Genomic DNA, 23,676 nt, shown 5'->3' on the forward strand with positions numbered 1-23,676 from the left:
ATGTCTGATATTAACATAACTACTTCACCTTTCTTTAGTGTTTGTATTATTGTTTGACTAGTGTTTGTATCTTTTTCCCTTTTACTTTTAACCCACTTGTGTCTTTATATTCAAAGTGCATTTTTTTTTATAGGCAGCACGTATTTAGGTTTTGCTTTTTTATCCAATCAGATAATCTTTGCCTTTTAGTCAGAATGTTTAGACCAATTACATTTTATGTAATTATTGATATGGCTGGATTTTAATCTACCATCTTGATATTTTCTACTTATTCTTTCTTAAAAACAGCTGTATTGATATATAATTCACATACTTAACAATTCACCCACTTAAAGAGTACATTCAGTGACTGTTACTATATTCGAAAGTTGTGCATCTATCACCCCAATCAATTTTAGAACATTTTTCTTATCCCAGAAGAAACTCCACATGCCTTATCCATCACTTATCCCTCCTTTTCCCTACCCCAGCCATAAAAAACCACTAATCTATTTCTTGTCTCTAGGTATCTGCTTATTTTTGACATTTCATTTACATAAAATCACACAATATGTGATTCTTTGTGATTTTCTTTCTTTTTACTTATCATAATGTTTTCACGCTTCATCCTTATTGTATGTATCCACACTTCATTCCTTTTATATTGCCAAATAATATTACATTTTATAGATACAACATTTGTTCATCTGCTCATCAGTTGATGGACATTTGTGTTGTTTCCACTTTTTGGTTAGTTTAAATAATGCCCCTGTGCACATTCATGTACAAGTTCATGCATGGATATGTGTTTTAATTTCTTTTGAGTATATAATAGGAGTAAAATTGGTGGATCATAATGTAAGTCTATGATTAGACTTTTAGGAAAGACCAAACTTTGTTTTTCAAAGGAGCTGCACCATTTTCCATTCCCACCAGCAGTTTATGAGGATTCCAATTTCTCCGCATTCTTACTGACACTTGTTTTTATCTGTCTTTTTAATTATATATGTTTTATTATATATTACACTTCCATGATGACTAATGTTGCTGGGCATCTTTTCATGTGCTTATTGATCACTTGTATATCTTTTTTGGAGAAATGTCCATTCAAATCATTTGCTAATCTTTTTTTTTTGAGACAGAGTTTTGCTCTTGCTGCCAGGCTGGAGTGCAATGGCATGATCTTGGCTCACTGCAACTTCTGCCTCCTGGGTTCAAGTGATTCTCCTGCCTCAGCCTCCAGAGTAGCTGGGATTATAGGCATCCATCACCACACTTGGCTAATTTTTTGTATTTTTCGTAGAGACAGGGTTTCACCGTGTTGGCCAGGCTGGTTTCGAACTCCTGACCTCAAGTGATGTGCCCGCCTCAGCTTCCCAAAGTGCTGGGATTACTGGCGTGAGCCACTGCGCCTGGCCTATTTGCTTATCTTTTAGTTATTGAGTTGTAATAATAGTTCTTTATATATCCTGAATATAAATCCCTCATCAAATATATGATTTGTAATTTTTCTCTCATTCTATGGATTGTCTTTTCACTTTTTTGATGGTGTTCTATGAAGCACAAAAGTTTTTAGTAAGTCCGGCTTATCTATTTTTTCTTTATTGCTTTGCTTCTATTTGTTCTTTTTGTTTTGTTTTCCTTTTTCTGCCTTCTTTTGGATCCATTTTGAATATTGTACAATTCCACTTTATCTCCTTTGTTGACTTAGCTGTATTAGTTTCATAGGCTATTGTGATCTATTGCCACGAACTTTGTGGCTTAAAACAACACAGATTTATTCTCTTATAGTTCCAGAGGCCAGAAGTCCAAAATGGGTTTCATTCAGCACGACTGTATTTTCTGTAGAAGCTTGAGGGGAGAATTCTCCAGTTTCTAGAGCTTCATTCCTTGCATTCCTTGGCTCCTAGGCCCTCTCCTCCATCTTCAAAGTTCACAGCATAGCATCTTCAAGTCTCTCTCTGCTGAGGTTGTCATATTGCTTTCTCTCTTCTGTAGTAGAATCTCCTTCTGCCTCCCTCTTGTAAGGACACTTGTGATTGCATTTAGAGCCCACTTACATAATCCAGGATAACCTCTCCATTTTAAGACCTTTAACTTAATCGCAAACTTGTTAAGACCTTTCCCCCCTTTACAAGGTGATATTCACAGGTTCCAAGGATTAGAACCTGGATATCTTTGTGGGCCATTATTCTGTCTACTACATTGTCTAGACATTCAGTCTAGAATTAAAGCTACTCTTTTAGTTTTATGTCTTTGCTGTGTCATTTTTATCATTGCTTTAGGGTTTGTAGTACATTTCTTTAACTTAGTACAGTCTATCTTCAAGTGTTATTATACCACTTTATGTATAGTATAAGAACTGTATACCATCACACTCCCATTTCTCCTCTACTATCATTGTCATACATTTCACTTATAAACTCTACAATGTAAATGTTTTTGTTTGTTTGTTTGTTTTTCCTTTTTTTGAGATGGAGTTTTTTGCTCTTGTCACCCTGGCTGGAATGCAATGGCCTGATCTCGGCTCACTGCAACCTCTGCCTCCTGGGTTCAAGCAATTCTCCTGCCTCAGCCTCCCAAGTAGCTGGGATTATAGGCATGTGCCACCACGCCTGGCTAATTTTGTATTTTTTTTTTTTTAGTAGAGACGAGGGTTCACCATGTTGGTCAGGCTGGTCTTAAACTCCTGACCTCAAGTGATCCACTGGCCTCTGCCTCCCAAAGTGCTGGGATTACAGGTATGAGCCACCATGCTCAGCTACAATGTAAATGTTGTAAACTCTACAAGACATTTTTTTTTTTTTGAGACGGAGTCTTGCTCTGTCGCCCAGGCTGGAGTGCAGTGGTGCGATCTCAGCTCACTGCAAGCTCCGCCTCCCGGGTTCACACCATTCTCCTACCTCAGCCTCCCGAGTAGCTGGGACTACAGGCGCCCACCACCACGCCCGGCTAATTTTTTGCATTTTTAGTAGAGACGAGGTTTCACCATGTTAGCCAGGATGGTCTCGATCTCCTGACCTCGTGATCCGCCCGTCTCGGCCTCCCAAAGTGCTGGGATTACAGGCGTGAGCCACCGCGCCCGGCCGACATATTTTTGTTATATAAACAGTTATTTATCTTTCAGAGAATTAAATGAGAGAAATATATTTACTTACCCACTTAGTTACCATTTCTAGTGCTTTTCATTTCTTTGTGTTGATCCAGATTTCCATCTGGTATCATCTTCTCTCTGCCTGAAGGACGTCTTTTAACATATCTTTATGGTGAAACTCTTCTGGCAACAAATTCTTTCAAGCTTTTGAATATCTGAAAAAAATTTATTTTGTCTTTATTTTTAAAAGATATTTTTGCTGTGTAAAGTATTCTAGTTTGACAGATGTTTTTTTTTTTCTTTCAGAACTCTACCAACTTGAATTGTTACCTACAAGAAATCTGCTATCATTTTAATCTGTGATTCTTTGTATATACTGTGTCTTTTTTTTTTTTTTTTTCCTGGCTGCTTCTAAGGTTTTCTGTTCATCACTAGTTGTAAGCAATTTAGTTATGATTTCTTTGGTGTCATTTTCTTCATGTTTATTGTTATATGAGATTGGTTGAGCTTCTTAGATCTATAGGTTTGTAATTTTCATCAAATGTGGAAAAATTCAGCCATTATTTCTTCAAATATTTTTTCTGTCTCCTCCACACTTCTGAAGATGAGCAGGATCAAGGAAAGACACTACAAAGGAAAATATCAAGAGAAGGCAGTACAAAGGAAAATGTACTAAGCTTCTTACATCTTGGAGATGCACATTTGCATAGTCAGGACTTTAATCTCGGAAAATAATAACCCAGAGCTTGCTCCATGCCTGGTACCTGGTTAAATGTAATCTCAATGAACTCTTCCAAGACCTTAGTGGGAATGGCTTTGGATGGATAGGAGAAGGACTGGGATGGGAAGGAATGAGTAATGATTAAAGGTACAAGCTTTCGGCTCCAGCTCTGCATGTCACCTGCTGTTTGAGTAATTCACATCACCTCTCAGGCTTTCACTTCCTCACCTATACAAATGAGGTGAGTAATAGTGTAACTGACCGAGTCCAGCTGCTCACCGCTTGGAGGCCAAAAACACGAGAAGTGAGGTGTGGTGAAAGGAAAGCAACTTTATTCAAATGCTAGCAGTTGGGGAATGGCCAGGCTCATGCCTCTGAAAGACCATTCTAACTTTTTGGGCTGAGTGAAGGGGTTTAAGAAGGAGAAAGGTGGGGGAAACACGTGGGACTGGTGCAGCGGGAGGTCTTGTTATCTTGATCGCCTGTCTGGAGGACTGGTTTGCATCATCCTAACTGCGGTAGCGGTGGGCTAACTGCTCCTAACTCCCCCTAATCAGACGGTTCCGCAGTCGGGTCTCTCTGCCTGGCTTGTTTCAAAATTGATCCCTGGAATTTCTAAGCAAGCACATAATTAGATAAGCGAGTACTGTTCAAAGAAGTGGCTGGTGGGAAAGGGCAAAACAAAAAGTTTCAAAGTATGTTTCAAGGCTGGAAGCAAGAAAGGAAAAATGTTTTAAAACGCATTTTGAGGCTGGGATACTTGATTACAATAGTACTTATTTTACAGGGTTAAGGAACAAAGCACTCGAATGTTGGCTGTTATTACTACTATTTTTTTTTGTTTGCCAATATTTGAAATATCCCTCTTCCTTACTAACTCAATTCTTCCTTAACATCAATTAAAGCAATATATGTTGCTCAGCTGTGACTGACTCCACTGATTGAGGATTGAGCCAAGATCTGTTTATTTCCTTCTTCAGCTCCACGTCTCTGGAGCTTTCCCTGGGATATGGAGGTTTTCAGGATTAATAACGGGATGAGATACTCAGTTCAGATCAGCCTCAGTCTCCTTTTCCCATCTTGCTTTTCTCCCCTCCTCTTCTCCATTCTGTTGCCTCTGGACTTTCCAGGGTGGAGTCCGAGAGAACAAGGGGAGATGTAAGAGACAGAAGAGGTCTCACATGACAGCAATGATTTTGGGCTTATGCTCTTGTGACCTGCTTGTGCCCCCAAAGCTTCTCATTCTCGAAGGGCTACTGTGGGCTCCCTAATGATTCTCCCACAGATAAATCCCACTGATTCCCTGCCATAAGTCACAGTGTTTTTTCTTAAGATTCCTCTTGGTCTTCTGAATTTTCTGGATATGTCTCCAGCCTCTTTCTGTGAAGACATCTGACCCACGAAAATCCTTTCTCTTGCCCCATCTTGGGGTCAGTGCAGCCTGCTCCCTGGTAGCCCTTGCCCCTGCCTCCCCGTTAGATGTACAGATCCCTCCAGCCTCTACTTTTAACTTCTTGGGGGCATGAGGCAGATGTCAGCCCCTTGCCCCCAAACTCCAGAGCCTCAATAAGCTCATCTGGTGACAGTCTGGAGACCCCTCATTTGGTATGTGAAACCCCTCCTGCAGTAACCCCTCCTGTGCCTTTCCTTACAGAGAAAGTTCAGAGTACTAGGACAGCTGTCGCCAAAGGAATTGCCACTTCTCAATGGTGTACCAAGAGCAGAGTAGTGGGAGGTTCTACCTATGGTGTAGGAAATAATTTAGAATTGCATTGTCCATAAAGACCTTTAAAACAATAATAAAATCAACCAAAAGTTGGTCTTTTAAAAATTGTTATTACTGGGTGCTGGCAATTCTAAACAATGACAGCAACAAAATTCTCCTCCCCCCAAAAATCATGTGTGGGTCTAAGTCCTAAATAACGGCTACAGTTAATGTTGAGCTTTTATGGTACACATTTTGGCTTCAAATCGGCATATTTCGATTCAGAGAACTCCTTGCTATACAGTCATCCCCTGAAACTCACAGACTCAGTTACACTCATTTATTTTGTGAATAGGTTCCTATAGGTTTGGAAAAGTTTGGGCTTGTTTTGGGTAAAGTTCTCATCTCCAGCTCCTGTGGTATAATATATTCTTGCATTTGAATAACAGGTTCAAAATAAGCGAGGATAGTACAGTGATAGCAAAGACAAAGAAATGGAACTTGAGTTACTTCAGTTTTGTTATTCTGTGTGACTTTTTTGGAATTTTAATTTGTGTTTAAAAGCTAAGGCAGTGGCTGGGCGCAGTGGCTCACACCTGTAATCCCAGCAGTTTGGTAGGCCAATGAAGGCAGATCACGAGGTCAGGAGTTCGAGACCAGCCTGACCAACATGGTGAAACCCCGTCTCTACTAAAAATACAAAAATTAGGCCGGGCGCGGTGGCTCAAGCCTGTAATCCCAGCACTTTGGGAGGCCGAGACGGGCAGATCACGAGGTTAGGAGATTGAGACCATCCTGGCTAACATAGTGAAACCCCGTCTCTACTAAAAAATACAAAATAAAAAAAACTAGCCGGGCGAGGTGGCGGGTGCCTGTAGTCCCAGCTACTCGGGAGGCTGAGGCAGGAGAATGGCATAAACCCGGGAGGCGAAGCTTACAGTGAGCTGAGATCCGGCCACTGCACTCCAGCCTGGGCAACAGAGCAAGACTCTGTCTCAAAAAAAAAAAAAAAAAAAAAAGTACAAAAATTAGCTGGGTGTGGTGGCATGTGCCTATAATCCCAGCTACTCAGGAGGCTGAGGCAGGAGAATTGCTTGAACCTGGGAGGCGGAGGGTGCAGTGAGCCGAGATCGTGCCACTGCACTCCAGCCTGGGCAACAGAGTGAGACTCCATCTCACAAAAAAAAAAAAAAAAAAAAAATTAAGGCAGTGATGGAAGCAATTCAAGTGTCCATCAACTGATGAATGGATAAACAAAATGTGGTATATCTATACAACAAAATAGTATTAAGCCTTAAAAAGAAAGGAAATTCTGACACATGCTACCGTATAAATGAACCTTTAAGACATGCTAAATGAAATAAGCCAGTCACAAAAAGACGATAGTATATGACCCCGCTAATGTAAAGTACCTAGAGTGGTCAGATTCATAGAGACAGAAAGTAGAACTGTGGTTGCCAGGGACTGGAGGGAGGGGGAAGCGGGTATAGAGTTTTATAATGAATATGGAGTTTCCATTTTGCAAGATAAAAAAGTTCCGGGGATTGGATGCATAACCGTGTGAACATACTTAACACTACTGTATTGTACACTTAGAAGTGGTTAAGATGGGCTGGGCGCGGTGGCTCACGCCTGTAATTCCAGCACTTTGAGAGGCCGAGGCGGGCAGATCACGAGGTCAGGAGATCGGGACCATCCTGGCTAACACAGTGAAACCCTGTCTCTACTAAAAATACAAAAAGTTAGCCGGGCGTGGTGGCGGGTGCCTGTAGTCCCAGCTACTCGGCAGGCTGAGGCAGGAGAATGGCGTGAACCTGGAAGGCGGAGCTTGCAGTGAGCCGAGATCGCGCCACTGCACTCTAGCCTGGGTGACAGAGCCAGACTCCGTCTCAAAAAAAAAAAAAAAAAAAAAGAAGTGGTTAAGATGGCAAATTTTACAGGCCGGGTGCAGTGGCTCACGCCTCTAATCCCAGCCCTTTGGGAGGCTGGGGCCGGCGGACCACGAGATCAAAAGTTTGAGACCAGCCTGACCAACATAGTGAAACCCTGTCTCTACTAAAAATACAAAAAATTAGCCAAGTGTGGTGGCGGGCGCCTGTAATCCCAGCTGCTCAGGAGGCTGGGGCAGGAGAATCTCTTGAACCCAGGAGGTGGAGGTTGCAGTGAGCTGAGATCATGCCATTGCCCTCCAGCCTGGGCAATAAGAGTGAGGCTCCATCTAAAAAAAAAAAAAAAAAAAGAAAGAAAAAGAAAAAGAAAAAAGATGGTAAATTTTATGTTATTATTTTTTTCTTTTTCTTCTCACCTGCCTGGGTCTCCCAAAGTGCTGGGATTTAGAGGCATGAGCCACTGCGCCCGGCCATGTTATGTATTTTTTAACCACAATTTTTAAAACATGTAAAGCAGCTTGAACAGCAAGGTGATCCAAACAATATTTTTGTTTGGCAAGTGCAAATTTTAGTTCATACATCTAATATGTTACCAAATTAGAATAATATCTTTAAGACTGGAATTTATTCTTTGTGTTGGTTTGAGTCCTCCAAACCAAGATAAAATTAGACATGAAGAGATCTCTTTCTTGGGGAAAGCGTCTGTGATGGACAAAGGAGAGGAAGCTGGAGTAGACAAGGACAGCCTCCCACTGTGATGACATCTGGGAGAGGATGGAGGGAGGGCAAGGGAGCAGCCATCCCAGATCAAAGCACGGCGCTAACAAAGTTCCAGCCAGCCTGATGGGGAGTCTTTGAGTCCATGATGCCAATTAGGCCAGGTACAGTGGCTAATACCTGTGATCCCAACACTTTGAGAGGCTGAGGCAGGAGGATCTCTGAAGGGTAGAGTTCCAGACTAACATGGGCAACATAGCGAGACCTCCATTTCTACAGAAAAACAAAAACAAAACAAAACAAAACAAAAGAACAGAGGGAGAAAGAAAAAAAAAATTAGCCAGGCATGGTGGCATGCCTCTGTAGTCTCAGCTACTCCAGAAGCTGAGGTGGGAGGATCGATTGAGCCCAGGAGTTCAAGGCTGCAGTGAGCTATGAATGTGCCACTGCACTGCACTCCAGCCTGGGCAGCACAGTGTGACCCTGTCTCAAAAAAGTAAAAATAAACTCCCCCTTCCAAAAAAACAAAAACAAAAATTTTAAAAACAGTTTCCAATTAGATGCGTCCCCTGGGGCCATTTCTCTCTCCACACAAAATAGATGACCAGCCGCAAGACCACTTACAACCCTGCCAGTTGGGAAGCTTTCCTTCTCCACTGTCTTTCACTACCTTTTGTGAAGTGGTTGTAATGCAGCCACTGTCCATTTTTGGCTTCCAAGCCAGCCCATCTGTAAACTGAGCTCAAGCCTTTGCCTTCTCTTCCAGGTGGTCATGAACTCCCCAAGCCCCTGCAAATATAGTCATACATTTGAGCTGGGGGAGGGATCCTGGTGCAAATGTGGTGGGTGCCACGTTGGTCTGGGCTACCTGCTCATGCAACTTACTCATGCTCTCTGGTCTTGCTGAGGCCCAACCCTGGCTTAACCATTTTCAGGACTGAGGCTGGGCCTGTCCTGCTTAATAACTCAGTGGGTCCAGCGGAACCCAGCTGGTAGAGGGCAGGACTGGATGCATGGTCACTTGGTACCCCATATATTCAGCGTTCTGTCTCTACCAGGGTATAGTAACAGGCCAGGAGTTATTTCTCAAAAGACATATAATTCTCTGCTGTGGATCATATGGTCTTGTTTCAGAATCCTGGGTCCTTTGTTGTGATTCTCCTGCTGGGTCTTGCTTTAAGATTCCTGCTGCATCTTTTTTCACCACGGATACCCCCAATGCCATAGAGTCTATTGTATCACACAGCCCAGTTGGCAGGGTTGTTTGCATCATAGCCTCTCAACTTGCTACAGAGCCCTTTCTTGCTCTGGGTACACTTGGAGCTGGCACCTTTTTATGTCACCTGGGGATAGCATCCATTTGTGTCACCTTGAATATGGACATATTAAGTATTCCTAAATGTGGTCTGCATTGTCCCTAGAACCTAAAGAGGCCTACCGCCAGAGAGAAGGTGGTAGGGCTCCAGCTCTCTGCTGCCATCTCCAGTAATTCTACTCTGGTCCCAACTTTGTGCACCCTGAGCAGCAAAACAAAAACCTTCCCTCAGATCTAGGGAGTGCCTGTCAGTGCTAATGCATGCCCCTTGCAGGGGAAGGTGGCTGACACGCACCCCAAGCACTTTATCACATCTTGCTTTCTAAGCACATCTAGAGCTTACCCTCCCTAGGAGAAGTCTCCCCGTCCTGCGCTCTGTCCTCTTTTATCCCGAGGGGGAGCAGAGAGCTCCCGTGTTGCCTCCCTGATCCTTACCATGTCTCACATCAGCGTAGAAGTTAACAGCACGGACTTTGGGTTCCACCGGAGCTTGATTCCATTCTTGAGTGGAATGGAACCTAAGCTACTCCATTCCTTGGTTTTCTGATCTGTAAGATGACGGCAATAATATCAATTGTACCAGATTGTTTTGAGGACTTAAGGAGATGACTACGATGCACAGTGTGACGCATGATGTTGCTGTCTGCACCCCAGGTTCCAGCGGCTTGTTTAGAAGCTGTTTCACTCATTTAATTGGAAGCTCCTTGAGGATCAGAATGGTCTTTTGCAGACATTCCCCCTAGGATACTAAGGACACAGTAGATATTCAGAAACTATTTAGGGATGTCTCTTGAATGTATACCCATTTTTATCAGCCACGTTTTTTCCTTCCAGAAATGCAGGATGTTAATATCTGAGAGGAGCTGCTGTTAGCATGTAGGAAGCCCCAGGTGGTGAACAGAGCAGGGGCCTCCCAGTGGGACAGGGGAAAAAGGACACTGATAAATTGTGTTAATTTTCTGGGCCCCAGTTTCCTCATTGGGAGAATGGAGAGAGTGATAGATACCATTATAAGGTTGTGGCGAAGGTTTTTCATAAACTATGCTAAACACGATGCCAAGGACACAGTAAGTGCTGAGAAACAGCAGCTGCTATTATTACTATTAATTTAAGAGTTATTGTTAAAGAAGTGAAACTGAACGCACTTAGGTGTGCGGTCAATGCCAGCAAACTGGCTGGGTCCGCACGGAGACAGGCGGGGCAGGGTGGGGAGGGGCCACCGGAAGCCCCACCCCTTTCCTCGCGTCTGGTCGCCCGGGTAACGCGCCGCCGCATCGCCGCGTCGCAGCCGGAGTGACGTGTGGCCGCCGGCACCCGGAGCTCCTGGGCACACGGCATTGGCAGGGACCACTTCGGCAGAGTGATGACTGATGATGAGATCGAGAGCGTCCTCTCCGACTCCCATGAAGGGTCGGAGCAGGAGCTGCCTGTTATCCAGCTGTGCGGGCTGGTGGAGGAGCTCAGGTACCGCGGCCAGCGCCTAGGGGCCGCCCCTCTTCCTCCTGGGCCCTCCTCCCGGGGCGGCCTCCGACCCGGGTACTAGCATGGAGAAGATCCAAGCCCGCATTGAGCACTGGGGAGACTTTGCTTCTGCTCCTGCGTCTCCACCACCACTGAACCAACAAGCTGTTGGTGGAGCTAGATCGGGGTGGTGGGGCGAGGGGGTGGGGCCGGTGGTGGGAAGCCCGGAGGGTAATTGGAGAAGTGAGAGTTTCAGCCGGATGAGTCTCTCTTGTGCCAGACGGTGTGCTTAGCCGATCCACAATTCTACAGAGGCAAGTTGGACCAGGTGACTTCTAAGCCCTTTTCTGATGCTAAGATTCTATGATAAGGCCGGGCACGGTGGCTCACGCCTGTAATCTCAGCACTTTAGGAGGCGAGGCGGGCGCATCACTTGAGGTCAGGAGTTCGAGACCAGCCTGGCCAACATGGTGAAACCCCGTCTCTACTAAAGATACAAAAATTAGCCAGGCGTGGTGGCACGTGCCTGTAATCCCAGCTACTCTGGAGGCTGAGGCAGGAGAATCACTTGAACTTGGGAGGCGGAGGTTGCAGTGAAGCGAGATTGTGCCACTGCACCCCAGCCTGGGCGACAGAGAGAGACTAAGTCTCCAAAAAAAAAAAAAAGAAAAAGAAAAAATCTGTGATAAAACTAACACGGCAGCAGAATAGAAACCTAGCTATTGAGATGGTTTTAGTATGAGGCAACGTGTGCCTGAACCTGGATATAAGCATGGAGATGGATAGTAAATAATGACTGGCCCAATAGTCTGCGTTTATTTTATTTTATTTTAGTTTTGCAGTCTACTTTATATCTACTACTATAGCAAGTAAATTGGATATCAAGATTCCATGATGTAGTTTAGTTGTACAACTTACTGGTCTTGCACAGAATATCCTAGCTCTAGCAGCTGAATAGATGTTACTTCTTCACAGCTACAAATACTTTAGGTCAGAACTGAGGTATTATTACTAATAGTTCTCATTTTTGAGTGTTCCTATGTACTATGCATTTACATATATGATCTTATATGATGACACTGCAACCCTAGGAGGTGGGTAAGGAAACAAAGATACAGAGGTTAAGTCACTTCCCTAGGTTCACACAGTTAGTCAGTGGTAGTGCTGGGATTCAAACTCAGGTGTGACTCCACAGACTACACACACCTGGAGCATGATATATGCTGAAAAAGCAAGCTAGTTTGATAGATTGTGTTTTCTATTCAGCCTTTTCCACTAGTTTGTTTTGTTTTGTTTTTGTTATGGAATCTCACTCGCTCTGTCACCCAGGCTGGAGTATAATGGCATGATCTTGGCTCACTGCAACCCCTGCCTCCTGGGTTCAAGTGATTCTTCTGCCTCAGCCCCCGAATAGCTGGGATTACAGGCGCCTGCCACCACACCCAGCTAATTTTTATACTTTTAGTAGAGATGGGGTTTCACCATGTTGATCAGGCTGATCTCGAACTCCTGACCCCAGGTGATCCACCTGCCTCGGCCTCCCAAAGTGCTGGGATTACAGGTGTGAGCCACCATGTCTGGCCCCACTAGTCTTAAAATTCAGCCAAACAGGAATTATTAAAAGTAATAGCAAAAACTGCAGTTACTTTTGTGCCAATGTAATAGATCAATAACACATGAAAACATCAAAGTTGTTCTCTCTCTCTCTTATATATATATACATATATATATGTGTGTAACACACACACACATACACACATAAGAGAAGTTAAGAAGTTAAAAAGGTTATAACCTTGGCATATACAGGATAAACTAGGTATGTTTTCTTTTCCTCTGTTCAAAGTTTTCCACAGTTTATGATAAACTTCTGGTTGATACTTTTCATCTATTGGGTGCTGGAAATAAAAGAACTGAAAAACATAAACCAAAGGAAACATCTGAAGATTGTGGGTGTGTGTAACTTCAATAATATAGTAATTCAGGATGGGCACAGTGACTATTATTGCCTGTAATCTCAGCACTTTGGGAAACCAAGGTGGGAGGATCACTTTAGGCCAGGAGTTGGCGCCTAGCCTTGATAACATAGCAAGATACCACCTTTACAAAAAATTTTTTAAATTAGCCAGGCATGGCGTTGTGCACCTGTAGTCCTAGCTACTTGGGAGGCTGAGGCAGGAGGATTGCTTGATCCCAAGAGTTCAAGGTTACAGTGAGTGCAACAGAGTAAGACCCTGTCTCTTAAACAAATTAAAAAAATATGTATATATATAATATATAGTAATTCAGAAATAATTTCCCAAATGGGTTCAATGATACTTGAAACCTATGACAATTTTCAATGTAATACTAGTGTTCTGAATTTTATGGCTCATAAACATATTAATAAAAATATCAAATATATAGCACATGTCAGGCACTGTCCCAGAGGCTTTGTCTTCCTTATTGGAACCCTAAAGTTCTATTCTTATACCCATTTTATAGGTGAGGAAACTAAGGCACCAAGAGGTTAAGGGGTCTTGCAGGTCCACTAGTTATTAAACACTAGTTATTTGGGGTTTAAACTCTTATTACTAGAACTTACTCAGGTACCCTGTCTTGCAGCTATGTAAACTCTGCTCTCAGAACTGAGACTGAGATGTTTGAGAAATATTACGCTAAACTGGAGCCCAGGGATCAGCGACCTTCACGATTATCAGAAATTAAAATGTCAGCAGCAGATTATGCACAGGTACACAATGGAGATCTAGAACATTCTTTTATTGTTTGTCCCCTTAAATGCAAGTGGCATTTGTGTATCTGCCTTTGGTGTGCCCTCTACGGCCAATTGACCATGGGACCTTCTTCTCCCTGTTTTACTTTTGATTTTTCTTTGCCCTCTAGGGTTTCTCTTTCAAGTGACTACGAAAGAAATTGGGTTCAGTTAATAGTGGATTGACTCTCCCAGCATATCTTAGTTTACTTGAAATAATTTCTTTTGGCGAGGTGCAGTGGCTCAGGCCTGCAATCCCAACGCTTTGGGAGACTAAGGTGGGAGGATCACATGAGACCAGGAGTTCGAGACCTGCCTGGGCAATATTTCTAGACCCCATCTTTACAAAAGAACATTCTTAAATTAGCCAGATGTAGTGGCATGCACCTGTAGTTTTAGCTACTTGGGAGGCTGAGGTGGGAGGATTACTTGAGCCCAGGAGTTTGAGGCTGCAGTGAACTATGATCACATTGCTGCACTCCAGCCTGGGCAACAAAGCAAGACTCTGTCTCAAAAGAATTAAAAAAAAAAATCATTTAAATGAAGGGACTCAACTGTTTACAAGGCCCCGCCAGCCACCTAAATGAGGAAAGTAGGCCTGGCACAGGCCCTTGTCTCAAAGGGGTTATCTGTGGAGGCTTATCCTTTGAGGGCCAAGCAAACCCATATGTACCCTGGACCACCCACTTTTGACCTTTGCCTTAAATGCATAGAAAGTCCAAGATGTTTGTTTGTCTGTTTTGCTGAACACAGTCCCCCACGGATGCAGTTTCTTTCCTGTGTTCAGCTCAGGAAGTACCTCTGAGCTTCCCCTGTCTTTGACTTGAATGCTAGTCTATAGCAGCTTCACAGCCTTTCCACCTCAAGATGTTTACCCTTATTTATTTTCACTTCATTGTCAAACATAGGCCTTTGAAGTATTTAGTGTAGGGGCTTACGATGACTTGAGAAATAAATGTCAGCTCAGGCCTAATATCCAGCATCCTTTTACCGTGAATTTATTCTCCCCGGCTGTCACTCTGGGGAACTTCTAGCAGGTCAGAGGATCATTTCGATGCCTACCTTGGGCTGGTTTATTACTAATTCCTCTTTGACAATGGCTTTGTTTCTGTTGGGTTGCAGTTTCGAGGCAGGCGTAGATCCAAATCCCGGACAGGTGTGGACCGTGGGGTGGGCCTGACTGTCGACCAAAAACTTGAGCTGGTACAAAAGGAGCTGGAAGACACGAAGGATGACTTACGGCACATGAGGGCAAATGCGGAACGCGACATGCAGCATCACGAGGTACACTTTCCTCCCGGCGCAGCCTGTCCTGCCCGGGCTCCCCACCTCCACCCCATCAAGAGGTATCTAGAGTGGGTTCATGTGATTGTTGGGGCTTTAGAAGAAACACAAGTAGGATGAGGCGAATCCAGGGCCTATCTTCAAGGAACTTACCACCTGCTTGTGGGGACGACATAGTTTCGAACTTTTTTTTTTATGGGAAATTTCAAAAATACACAAATGTAGAGAGGCTAGCACAACAAACCCCTATGTACTCAACACCTGGGTGCAGTGATCATCAACATATGGCCTCTTTTGGTTGATCAACTTTCCCTTCATCTGGCTGGGTTACTAGGAAGTGAAATCCTAGTGAATCTCTGTACATAGTTCAGTATATATCTTTAATATATGAATTCTTTTAGAAGACATAACTACGATAACCCTAAATGCTCTTAAAATTTTACAATAATTTCTTTTTTTTTTTTTTTTTTTTTGAGATGGAGTCTTGCTCTATTGCCCAGGCTGGAGTACAGTGGCACGATCTCAGCTCACTGCAAGCTCTGCCTTCTGGGTTCATGCCATTCTCCTGCCTCAGCCTCCTGAGTAGCTGGGACTACAGGCACCCGCCACCACGCCTGGCTAATTTTTTTGTATTTTTAGTAGAGAAGAGGTTTCATCTATTAGCCAGGATGATCTCAATCTCCTGACCTCGTGATCCTCCTGCCTTGGCCTCCCAAAGTGCTGGGATTACAGGTGTGAGCCACCATGCCCGGCCTACAGTAATTTCTTAATAATACAACAGGTTTGAGGTTTAAGTTAGTGTATTAGGGTTCTCGAGAGGGACAGAACCAAGAGCATACATGTATATATGAAAGGGAGTTAATTAGGGGGAATTGGCTCACGTGATTACAAGACAAAGTCCCACACAATCGATCGGCTGTCTGAAGGCTGGGAAAAGAGAGAAGCCGGTAGTGGCTCAGTCCAAGTCTGAAAGCTTCAAAACCAGGGAAGCCAACAGTGCAATCTTTACTCTATGGCCGAAGGCCCTTCAGCCCCCAGGAAGCCGCTGGTACAAGTCCCAGGGTCTAAAGGCAAAGAACCTGGAGTCTGATGCCTGAGGGCAGGAGGAGCGGAAGGAATTGTCGGGCGTGGGAAGAAGAGGGAGAGCCAGAAGTCTCAGTACACAAGCTTATCCAGCTTCTTCCACCTGCTTTGCTCTAGCTGCTCTGGCAGCCAATTGGATGGTGCCCACCCACATTGAGGGTGGATCTTCCCCTCCCTGTCCACAGACTCAAATATCAGTCTCTTCTGGCAACATCCTCACAGACACACCCAGAAACAATACTTTCCCAGCCATCTAGGCATCCCTGAATCCAGTCAAGTTGAAACCTAATATTAACCATCACAGTCAGTGAATTGAGTGAAAAGTCCCTAGGTCAGCATTTCTTTTTTTTTTCTTCTTTTTTTTTTTTTTTTTGAGACGGAGTCTTGCTCAGTTGCCCAGGCTAGAGTGCAGTGGTGCGATCTCAGCTCACTGCAAGCTCCGCCTCCCAGGTTCATGACGTTCTCCTGCCTCAGCCTCCCAAGTAGCTGGGACTACAGGCACCCACCACCATGCCCAGCTAATTTTTTTTGTATTTTTAGTAGAGACAGGGTTTCACCATGTTAGCCAGGATGGTCTCGATCTCCTGACCCCATGATCCACCCGCCTCAGCCTCCCAAAGTGCTGGAATTACAGGCGTGAGCCATTGCTCCCGGCCCCTAGGTCAGCATTTCTATACGGCACACGTGCCCATGGTTCATGCCCTGTTACAGACTAATATAGTAGTGTCTCTTAGTGAGTCCAATACAGTCAATTTCCTCCAGAGAAGAAACATCACTGTTAATTCGGTTGCCCACAGGATGACGTTGTTGGCTTGCATTTGAGACCCATGTTGTATGAAAAATAGATACTTCTGTTCTATTTCTAAAGTTTTCTATTTTTCTGTTTCTAAATGTGGGCATTCACAGAATCACACTTGTCTCAAGAGGGACCGATCAGTAGACTCATGTCTCCCATTGATGCAACCATCTGTATACATCAACTGATACCGCTCTCCCACCCCTCCTCTCTCTCTTTCCAAACATGCATTGTTGAATTCTAGCAAGTTAAAGGAGGTTGGGATGTGGTAGCGTTATCCTGACCTGCTAGGTTGTGCAATGTAAGCATCAAGTGCAGAGACAGAGATCAGTATGGGCTAGAGTGGTCAAAAAGAATGTGTTGAGGAGGTAGGGCTTAAAAGGGACTTGGCATGATCTTGAAGAATGATGACATCTGTTTAAGGCACAGGGAAAGAAAGGCACCCCAGGTAAAGAGAATGACATGGGCAAGGAAGTGGAGGTGGGCACAAGCATGGTGAGCTCATGACATTGAGGAGGCTGGTGTGATTAGAGAAGAGGCTACTTTGGAGGCTGCTTCAGGAAGTCAGGTTGAGTAAGGCAATGATTTCTTGAGAGCCATGCCAAGGAGTTTATCTTTGATGTCTTAGAAAGCTGGACCTCACTGAGGATACTTGAGTAGGAGAGCAACGTGTTGAAAGCAGCATTTCAGGTGGATTGATGTTCTACCATGTGGAGATGATGGGGCTGGGAAGAGGCTGGAGCCTGAGGTCAGCCAGTGAAAATGCTTTTGCTTCTTGGTGCCCAGAAAAAAAGTCTGAACTAGGATGACTTGCAGTCTGGCTGCAGATACCATTCCAATGTATTTTTTATAGTAATGTGTGTGTGTGTAAGTGTTTTCTTATTTCCAGGCAATCTATGTTGTAGAATGTTGAAAAATACAGTTAAGCTAAAAGAACATTTGAAAACATTCACAATTTACCACTCACAGGTAATTTCTGTTGACTTTCCATTTACCTCCTACAGTTTAGATAATTTTCTATGCATATATGAATTTCTTCTAAAAAATAGTATCATGTTATTTTGTAAACTATATTTTTCACTTAACAACATCTCTTTATGTCAATACATATATTCATTTTATAACTTTTTTTTTTTTTTTTTTTTTTTTAAGAGATGGGGCCTCACTGCATTGCTCAGGCTGGGGTGCAGTGGCCATTCACAGTCACGATCATGGCACACTACAGCCTCAAACTTCTGGCCTCCAGCAATCCTCTTGCCTCAGCCTCCTGAGCAGCTGGGACTACGGGCACCATACCTGACTTTATAATATCTTCTTTATTTTTTTCCATTCTCTCCCCTCAAATACTCAGGCTTGGAAGTATAATGTCTTCTTTTAAAAGTAACAGAAATATAATAAGAGTGCCTCTTTATTTCCCCACTAATCCATCTCTGTAGATGTAACTGTGGTTCATGTTTTGATGTATATCCTTACAGATATTTTTAATGGATAAATAATCTCAAATATGGAAATACATATCTAGATAGATACCTTGGCCAGGCATGGTGGCTCATGCCTGTAGTACCAGCACTTTGAGAGGCTGAGGTGGGCGGATCACCTGAGGTCAGGAGTTCAAGACCAGCCTGGCCAACTTGGTGAAACCCTTCTCTACTAAAAATACAAAAATTAGCTAAGAGACACCACCCGCATGGTGGTGGGTGCCTGTAGTTCCAGCTACTCAGGAGGCTGAGGCAGGAGAATTGCTTGAACCGGGGAGGCGGAGGTTGCAGTGAGCTGAGATTGTGTCACTGCACTCCAACCTGGGCAACAGAGAGAGACTCTCTCTCAAAAAAAAAAAAAGGCCAGGTGCGGTAGCTTACGCCTGTAATCCCAGCAATTTGGGAGGCCGAGGCGGGTGGATCACAAAGTCAGGAGATCATGACCGTGCTGGCTAACACGGTGAAACCCCATCTCCACTAAAAATACAAAAATTTAGCCGGGCGTGGTGGCGGGCACCTATAGTCCCAGCTACTCGGGAGGCTGAGGCAGGAGAATGGCGTGAACCCGGGAGGCGGAGGTCGCAGTGAGCCGAGATTGTGCCACTGCACTCCAGCCTGGGCGATAGAGCAAGACTCCATTAAAAAAAAAAAAAAAAAAAAAAGATAGATACCTGACATCTGTTTTTGTTTGCTCTCTTTTTATGGATTCTATTTTTCAAAGAATGCTTTTAACTAATAACATTGAATAGTCAAGTTTGTATCTTAAGGATATGTTCCTAAGACTAAGAAGAAACATATTTTGGGACACAAAGAGGCCTGGGAACTTAGGTTTTCTTAGAGGACACATCCTTGAAGATTGCTGGAAACATTCTTCTCTCTTTGTGCTGATCCCCCAGGCGATCATTGAGGAGGCTGAAATTCGATGGAATGAAGTTGCGAGAGCAGTGCATGAGTTTGAAAAAGATATTCTAAAAGCCATATCCAAGAAGAAAGGGAGTATTTTGGCCACTCAGAAAGTGATGAAATACATAGAGGACACGAACCGCCGGAGGGTGAGTTGGCAGACGGAGCTTAAAAAGGGAAAAAACATTCTTGCAGGGATGTTATAGAAATCGTCCATGTGAAGCAGCCTAGCTCCATTTGGTCTACCATAAATGTTGCCCACATATGCAGATTTTCTTTGCATCCCTGAAAGTGTATGTGTATATGCATGTTTTAAAATGTATGTTTATGGCTGGGCGCAGTGGCTCACGCCTGTAATCCCAGCACTTTGGGAGGCTGAGGCAGGCGGATCATCGGAGCTGGAGGACCAGCCTGGCCAACATGGTGAAACCCCATCTGTACCAAAAATACAAAAATTAGCTGGGTGAGGTGGTGTGCGCCTGTAATCCCAGCTGCTTGAGAGGCTGAGGCAGGAGAATTGCTTGAACCTGGGAAGCAGAGGTTGCAGTGAGCCGAGATCACGCCACTGCACTCTAGCCTGGGCAACAGAGCAAGACTCCATCTCAGAAAAAATAAATGAATGAATGAATGAATGAATGAATGAATGTTTATCAAGGTTAACACCAGCCAGGCAGGATGTATATTAATAGTACCTCAGATTGATTTCTGTTTTTTGTTATTTGTTTCAAGATCTGTTATCTTTTCTTGAGAAAGGTATGAGACTGGTCTGGTCCAGCCTGTCTAGAGAGATGACTGTGGAGTAGGACAGGTAAATCTCTTCTTCAAATTTTAAAAAAAAACCTTTTAAAAAATTGTTATAGAGATGGGGTCTCACTGTGTTGCCCAGGCTGGTCTTGAACTCTTGGGCTCCAGCAGTCCACCCACCTTGGCCTCCTAAAGTGCTGGGATTACAGGTGAATCTAAAGCTCTTTGAGATCCTTTGTTATCAGGAGATAGACCTTGGGCTGTTATGAGAAAAAAGGAGAATTTGGGGGGTAACCTTCATTTCCAGAGATTTTACAATATGTCAAGCTTTAGATCCTGGAGACAAGGTAGGGTTACTAACCCTAACATGTTAAGAGTAATAAAAATTATGTAAACTACCATGGGAATACAAGACCAAAAATCATAAGATCATTTTGTCAGGAAAGACCCCTACAGTAGCATACACCCAAATAATCTTGATTTTGAAAGCAATGTAAAATTTGCATGTTGCAAAACCAATGTGTTCTGCTTCTTGGTCATGAAATATCATACCAGCCCCAGCTTAAGTAGAAGTAAAAGGACCTAAAATAAGTGACAGAATGTTAGGGCTCAAGGTTTGGTTTGCAGCCCCAGAACCATCCACTTTTCAAACCAATGGGAAAAAGGAGAGAAATAGATTAAATGCATTAAAATATGCCTTTATGTTTTAGGATAATATGAAGGAGAAATTACGTTTGAAAAATGTTTCTCTCAAAGTTCAGAGGAAAAAACTGCTTTCACAATTGAGGCAGGTATGTGGTCCTTTCTCTCTCTCTCTGTTTCTTTTTAAGGTTACCATGGTAGGCTGAATAAGGTTCCCACCCCCACCCCAAAATGTCCATATCCTAATCCCTGGAATCAGTGAATACATTAACTTACATGGCAAAAAGGATTTTGCAGATGTGATTAATTTAGGATCTTGAGATGGGGAGATGGTTTTGAATTACCTGGGTGGGCCCTATATAATCTCTCTCCTTATCAGTGGGAAGCAGGAGGGTGGGAGAAGCTATGATAACAGAAGCAGAGATCAGAGTGATGAGCTTTCATGCTAGGGAGAAGGGGCCAGGAATCAAGGACTGCAGACAGCTTCTAGAAGCTGGAAATGACAAGGAAACAACAGATTCTCCCCTAGAGCCTTGGGAAGAAATGCAGCCCTGCTGAGATCCTGATTTGAGCCTCCCAACCCATTTCAGACTCCTGACCTCCAGAACTATAAAATAATAAATTTGCATTAAAGCCACAAGGTTTGTGGTGATTTGTTACAGCAGCAATAGGAAACTCATATGATGACTGTGCAGGCAAATCAGAGGTTTTCTGTAGACAGAGTTGGCGTGAATTTAAAAGACCCTCAAGACATACTTGTTGGCCCTTTCTGGGAAAATGGCCTGGTAGCACAGTTATATGTGCTTTGATGTGTCTAGCATCACCACCAGCTGACCCTAATGGCTCCTGATGAAAGGCAGTAAGGCAAACATGGTTCCGTCCTTTCCTAGCTCAATATTTTTATTATTAACTTGAATTTGGGCACTGGTGGCATGCTCATCAAAGGGGGCTACTGACAAGGACACAAAACTGGGCAGGAGAATTAACACGTTGGGGCACTATTGCTTGAGTGACTTGGGATCCAGAAAGACCTCAGCAAGCTGGGACAGATTTAACAGCATGAAGTGACGAAGGACAAGTGTAACACCCTACACTTTTGATCCCCCAAAATACCTGATCAGGTACAGGTTGGCTTAGCCATAGAGTACCTGATAAAGTCAGCTCAGCTGGTGGTGATGCTATGGCATAGGCTGCACTTATAGAAACACAGTGCCCAGAACAAGGAAGGGGTAGACTTTCTCTGCTGTGTCTGAGCGGCCCCTACCTGGAGTGTCATGTCACAGGGTGAGCCCCACCCTTGGAAGAATTGGCAAACTAGAGTTCACATCGGAGAGCAAGCCAGATGTCGGGAATAGAAACCATCTCCAAGAGCCTGGGACTGATGTGCCCGAGGAGAGAGGGCCCAGGAGGGCCACAGCCATGTCTCCAAGTGCTCAGGGTTGCAGCAGGAAGGGAGAGCAGAGCTGGGGCTGTGGATGGAGGTGTCAGGGAAGGAGATTTGAGTTCAGTGCAAGAAAAAATTCTGCAGTGAGTGGTCCCAGTGGAGCTGTCTGCAGATCATCAGTTCCTGGTACTTGGAGGTTCATGTAAGCACCGGCATCTTGAAGAGGGGCTTTAAGCTGGAGATAGGGAGTAGATGGATGATCTTTAACCTTAATGCTGCTGCTACACAGAGGTAACACAGACACGGGCCCTGCCCTTGTGAGCTCCTAGACTAGTGGGCAGCAGTGTTGTGAGAAAAGGTGTATATGTGTAATTGTATACAGAAGCTATATACCAAGGACTGGCTGGGCGCGGTGGCTCACACCTGTAATCCTAGCACTTTGGGAGGCCGAGGTGGGTGGATCACGAGGTCAGGAGATTGAGACCATCCTGGCTAACACAGTGAAACCCTGTCTCTACTAAAAATACAAAAAAATTAGCTGGACATGGTGGCGGGCGCCTGTAGTCCCAGCTACTCGGGAGGCTGAGGCAGGAGAATGGCATGAACCCTAGAGGCGGAGCTTGCAGTGAGCCGAGATTGCGCCACTGCACTCCAGCCTGGGTGACAGAGCGAGACTCCGTCTCAGAAAAAAAGAAAAATAAAAAAAGAAGCTACATACCAAGGATCACAGAGCTAAAGCTTCCAGGGGCTCAGCAGAGAGAGGGATCCCCCTCCGGTGTGGAAAACAGGTTGGGAGCATCTCAGCTGGAGGAATGGTTGTATTGGGGCTTAAGGAAGTTGTGTTGTTTTGGGAAGGGGAAGAAGATGAATCCCAGGAGATAGGACAGACAGCATGAGTGAGGTGTGGGAGTGAGGAACAGCAGTTCCCAAGTCGGTCTGTTGTCTGCCACAGATATAAAGTGGCATAGACCTGGCAGGGCTGGTAAGGTGGGCCAGGACAGGGAGGGAACCTTATACACTCGGGCACTGCAGTGCAGAAATATCAGATGATCAAAGAAGGGGGAATCTATGGGCTGCTTGTCCTGGGTTTTTCATGTTAAAAACAACTTTTAAATGGCCTGATTCTTTCTCTTCCTTCATGGCCCTGTTAGGCACCACCCACTGTGGGATGTCCTCTGTGCGTGACTCAGTCTTTCATCCTCCCCTGGCCTGGCTTAGCGACTTCTGTGTGCCCTCTGCCCCCACTCCCCCACATTCCCCCCGAACAACACATCCCACTGCGCCACACTGTTGAGTCAATGGCTTGTCTGTAAACCCTCATATGCACTGCCTGGAGCCAGGGAACATTGTATTTACTTAAATCTCTATTCCCAGTGCCTAACACCATGCCTGGGACCAAACAGATGCCCAATACGTGTTTGTTGAATGACTGAATGATGACTGACCTCCAAAGTCTTATCAAGAGTTGCAAGATGTGAGCCATACATTCAGAATCACAGCTGACGTATCATCTTTTCTTTCATCTTTCTGAGCTGTAGAAAGAAGAGGTGGGTGAGGCCCTTCATGATGTTGATTTTCAGCAGTTGAAGATAGAGAACGCTCAATTTCTTGAAACAATTGAAGCAAGGAATCAAGAACTGACCCAGCTAAAGCTCTCATCTGGAAATACTCTGCAGGTCCTCAATGCCTACAAAGTAAGGCCATCCCTGATGCCTAAGGCTCCCCCAAGGCT

General features: G+C 44.3%; 1 protein-coding gene across 7 annotated transcripts in view; it reads left to right on the forward strand.

Moving 5' to 3' along the window:
- Positions 1–10,700: 10,700 nt before the first annotated feature.
- CFAP263 (cilia and flagella associated protein 263) overlaps positions 10,701–23,676 on the forward strand; it is a 77,544-nt gene continuing 64,568 nt past the window's right edge. For 6 of the 7 annotated variants that reach the window (XR_013411829.1, XM_077986342.1, XM_028841180.2 and 3 more), the window contains exons 1-6: positions 10,701–10,884; positions 13,483–13,609; positions 14,753–14,914; positions 19,168–19,323; positions 20,629–20,709; positions 23,483–23,638. Coding sequence is in view for 6 of the 7 variants with exons in the window: in XM_077986342.1 (XP_077842468.1) it covers positions 10,784–10,884; positions 13,483–13,609; positions 14,753–14,914; positions 19,168–19,323; positions 20,629–20,709; positions 23,483–23,638 (783 nt within the window). In the remaining variant the exon portion in view is untranslated. The remainder of the gene's footprint in view (positions 10,885–13,482; positions 13,610–14,752; positions 14,915–19,167; positions 19,324–20,628; positions 20,710–23,482; positions 23,639–23,676) is intronic. The other variant, XM_077986344.1, reaches the window with a different exon arrangement.

The sequence above is a fragment of the Macaca mulatta genome, chromosome 20 (assembly GCF_049350105.2).
Source record: "Macaca mulatta isolate MMU2019108-1 chromosome 20, T2T-MMU8v2.0, whole genome shotgun sequence".
Taxonomy (NCBI): Eukaryota; Metazoa; Chordata; class Mammalia; order Primates; family Cercopithecidae; genus Macaca; species Macaca mulatta.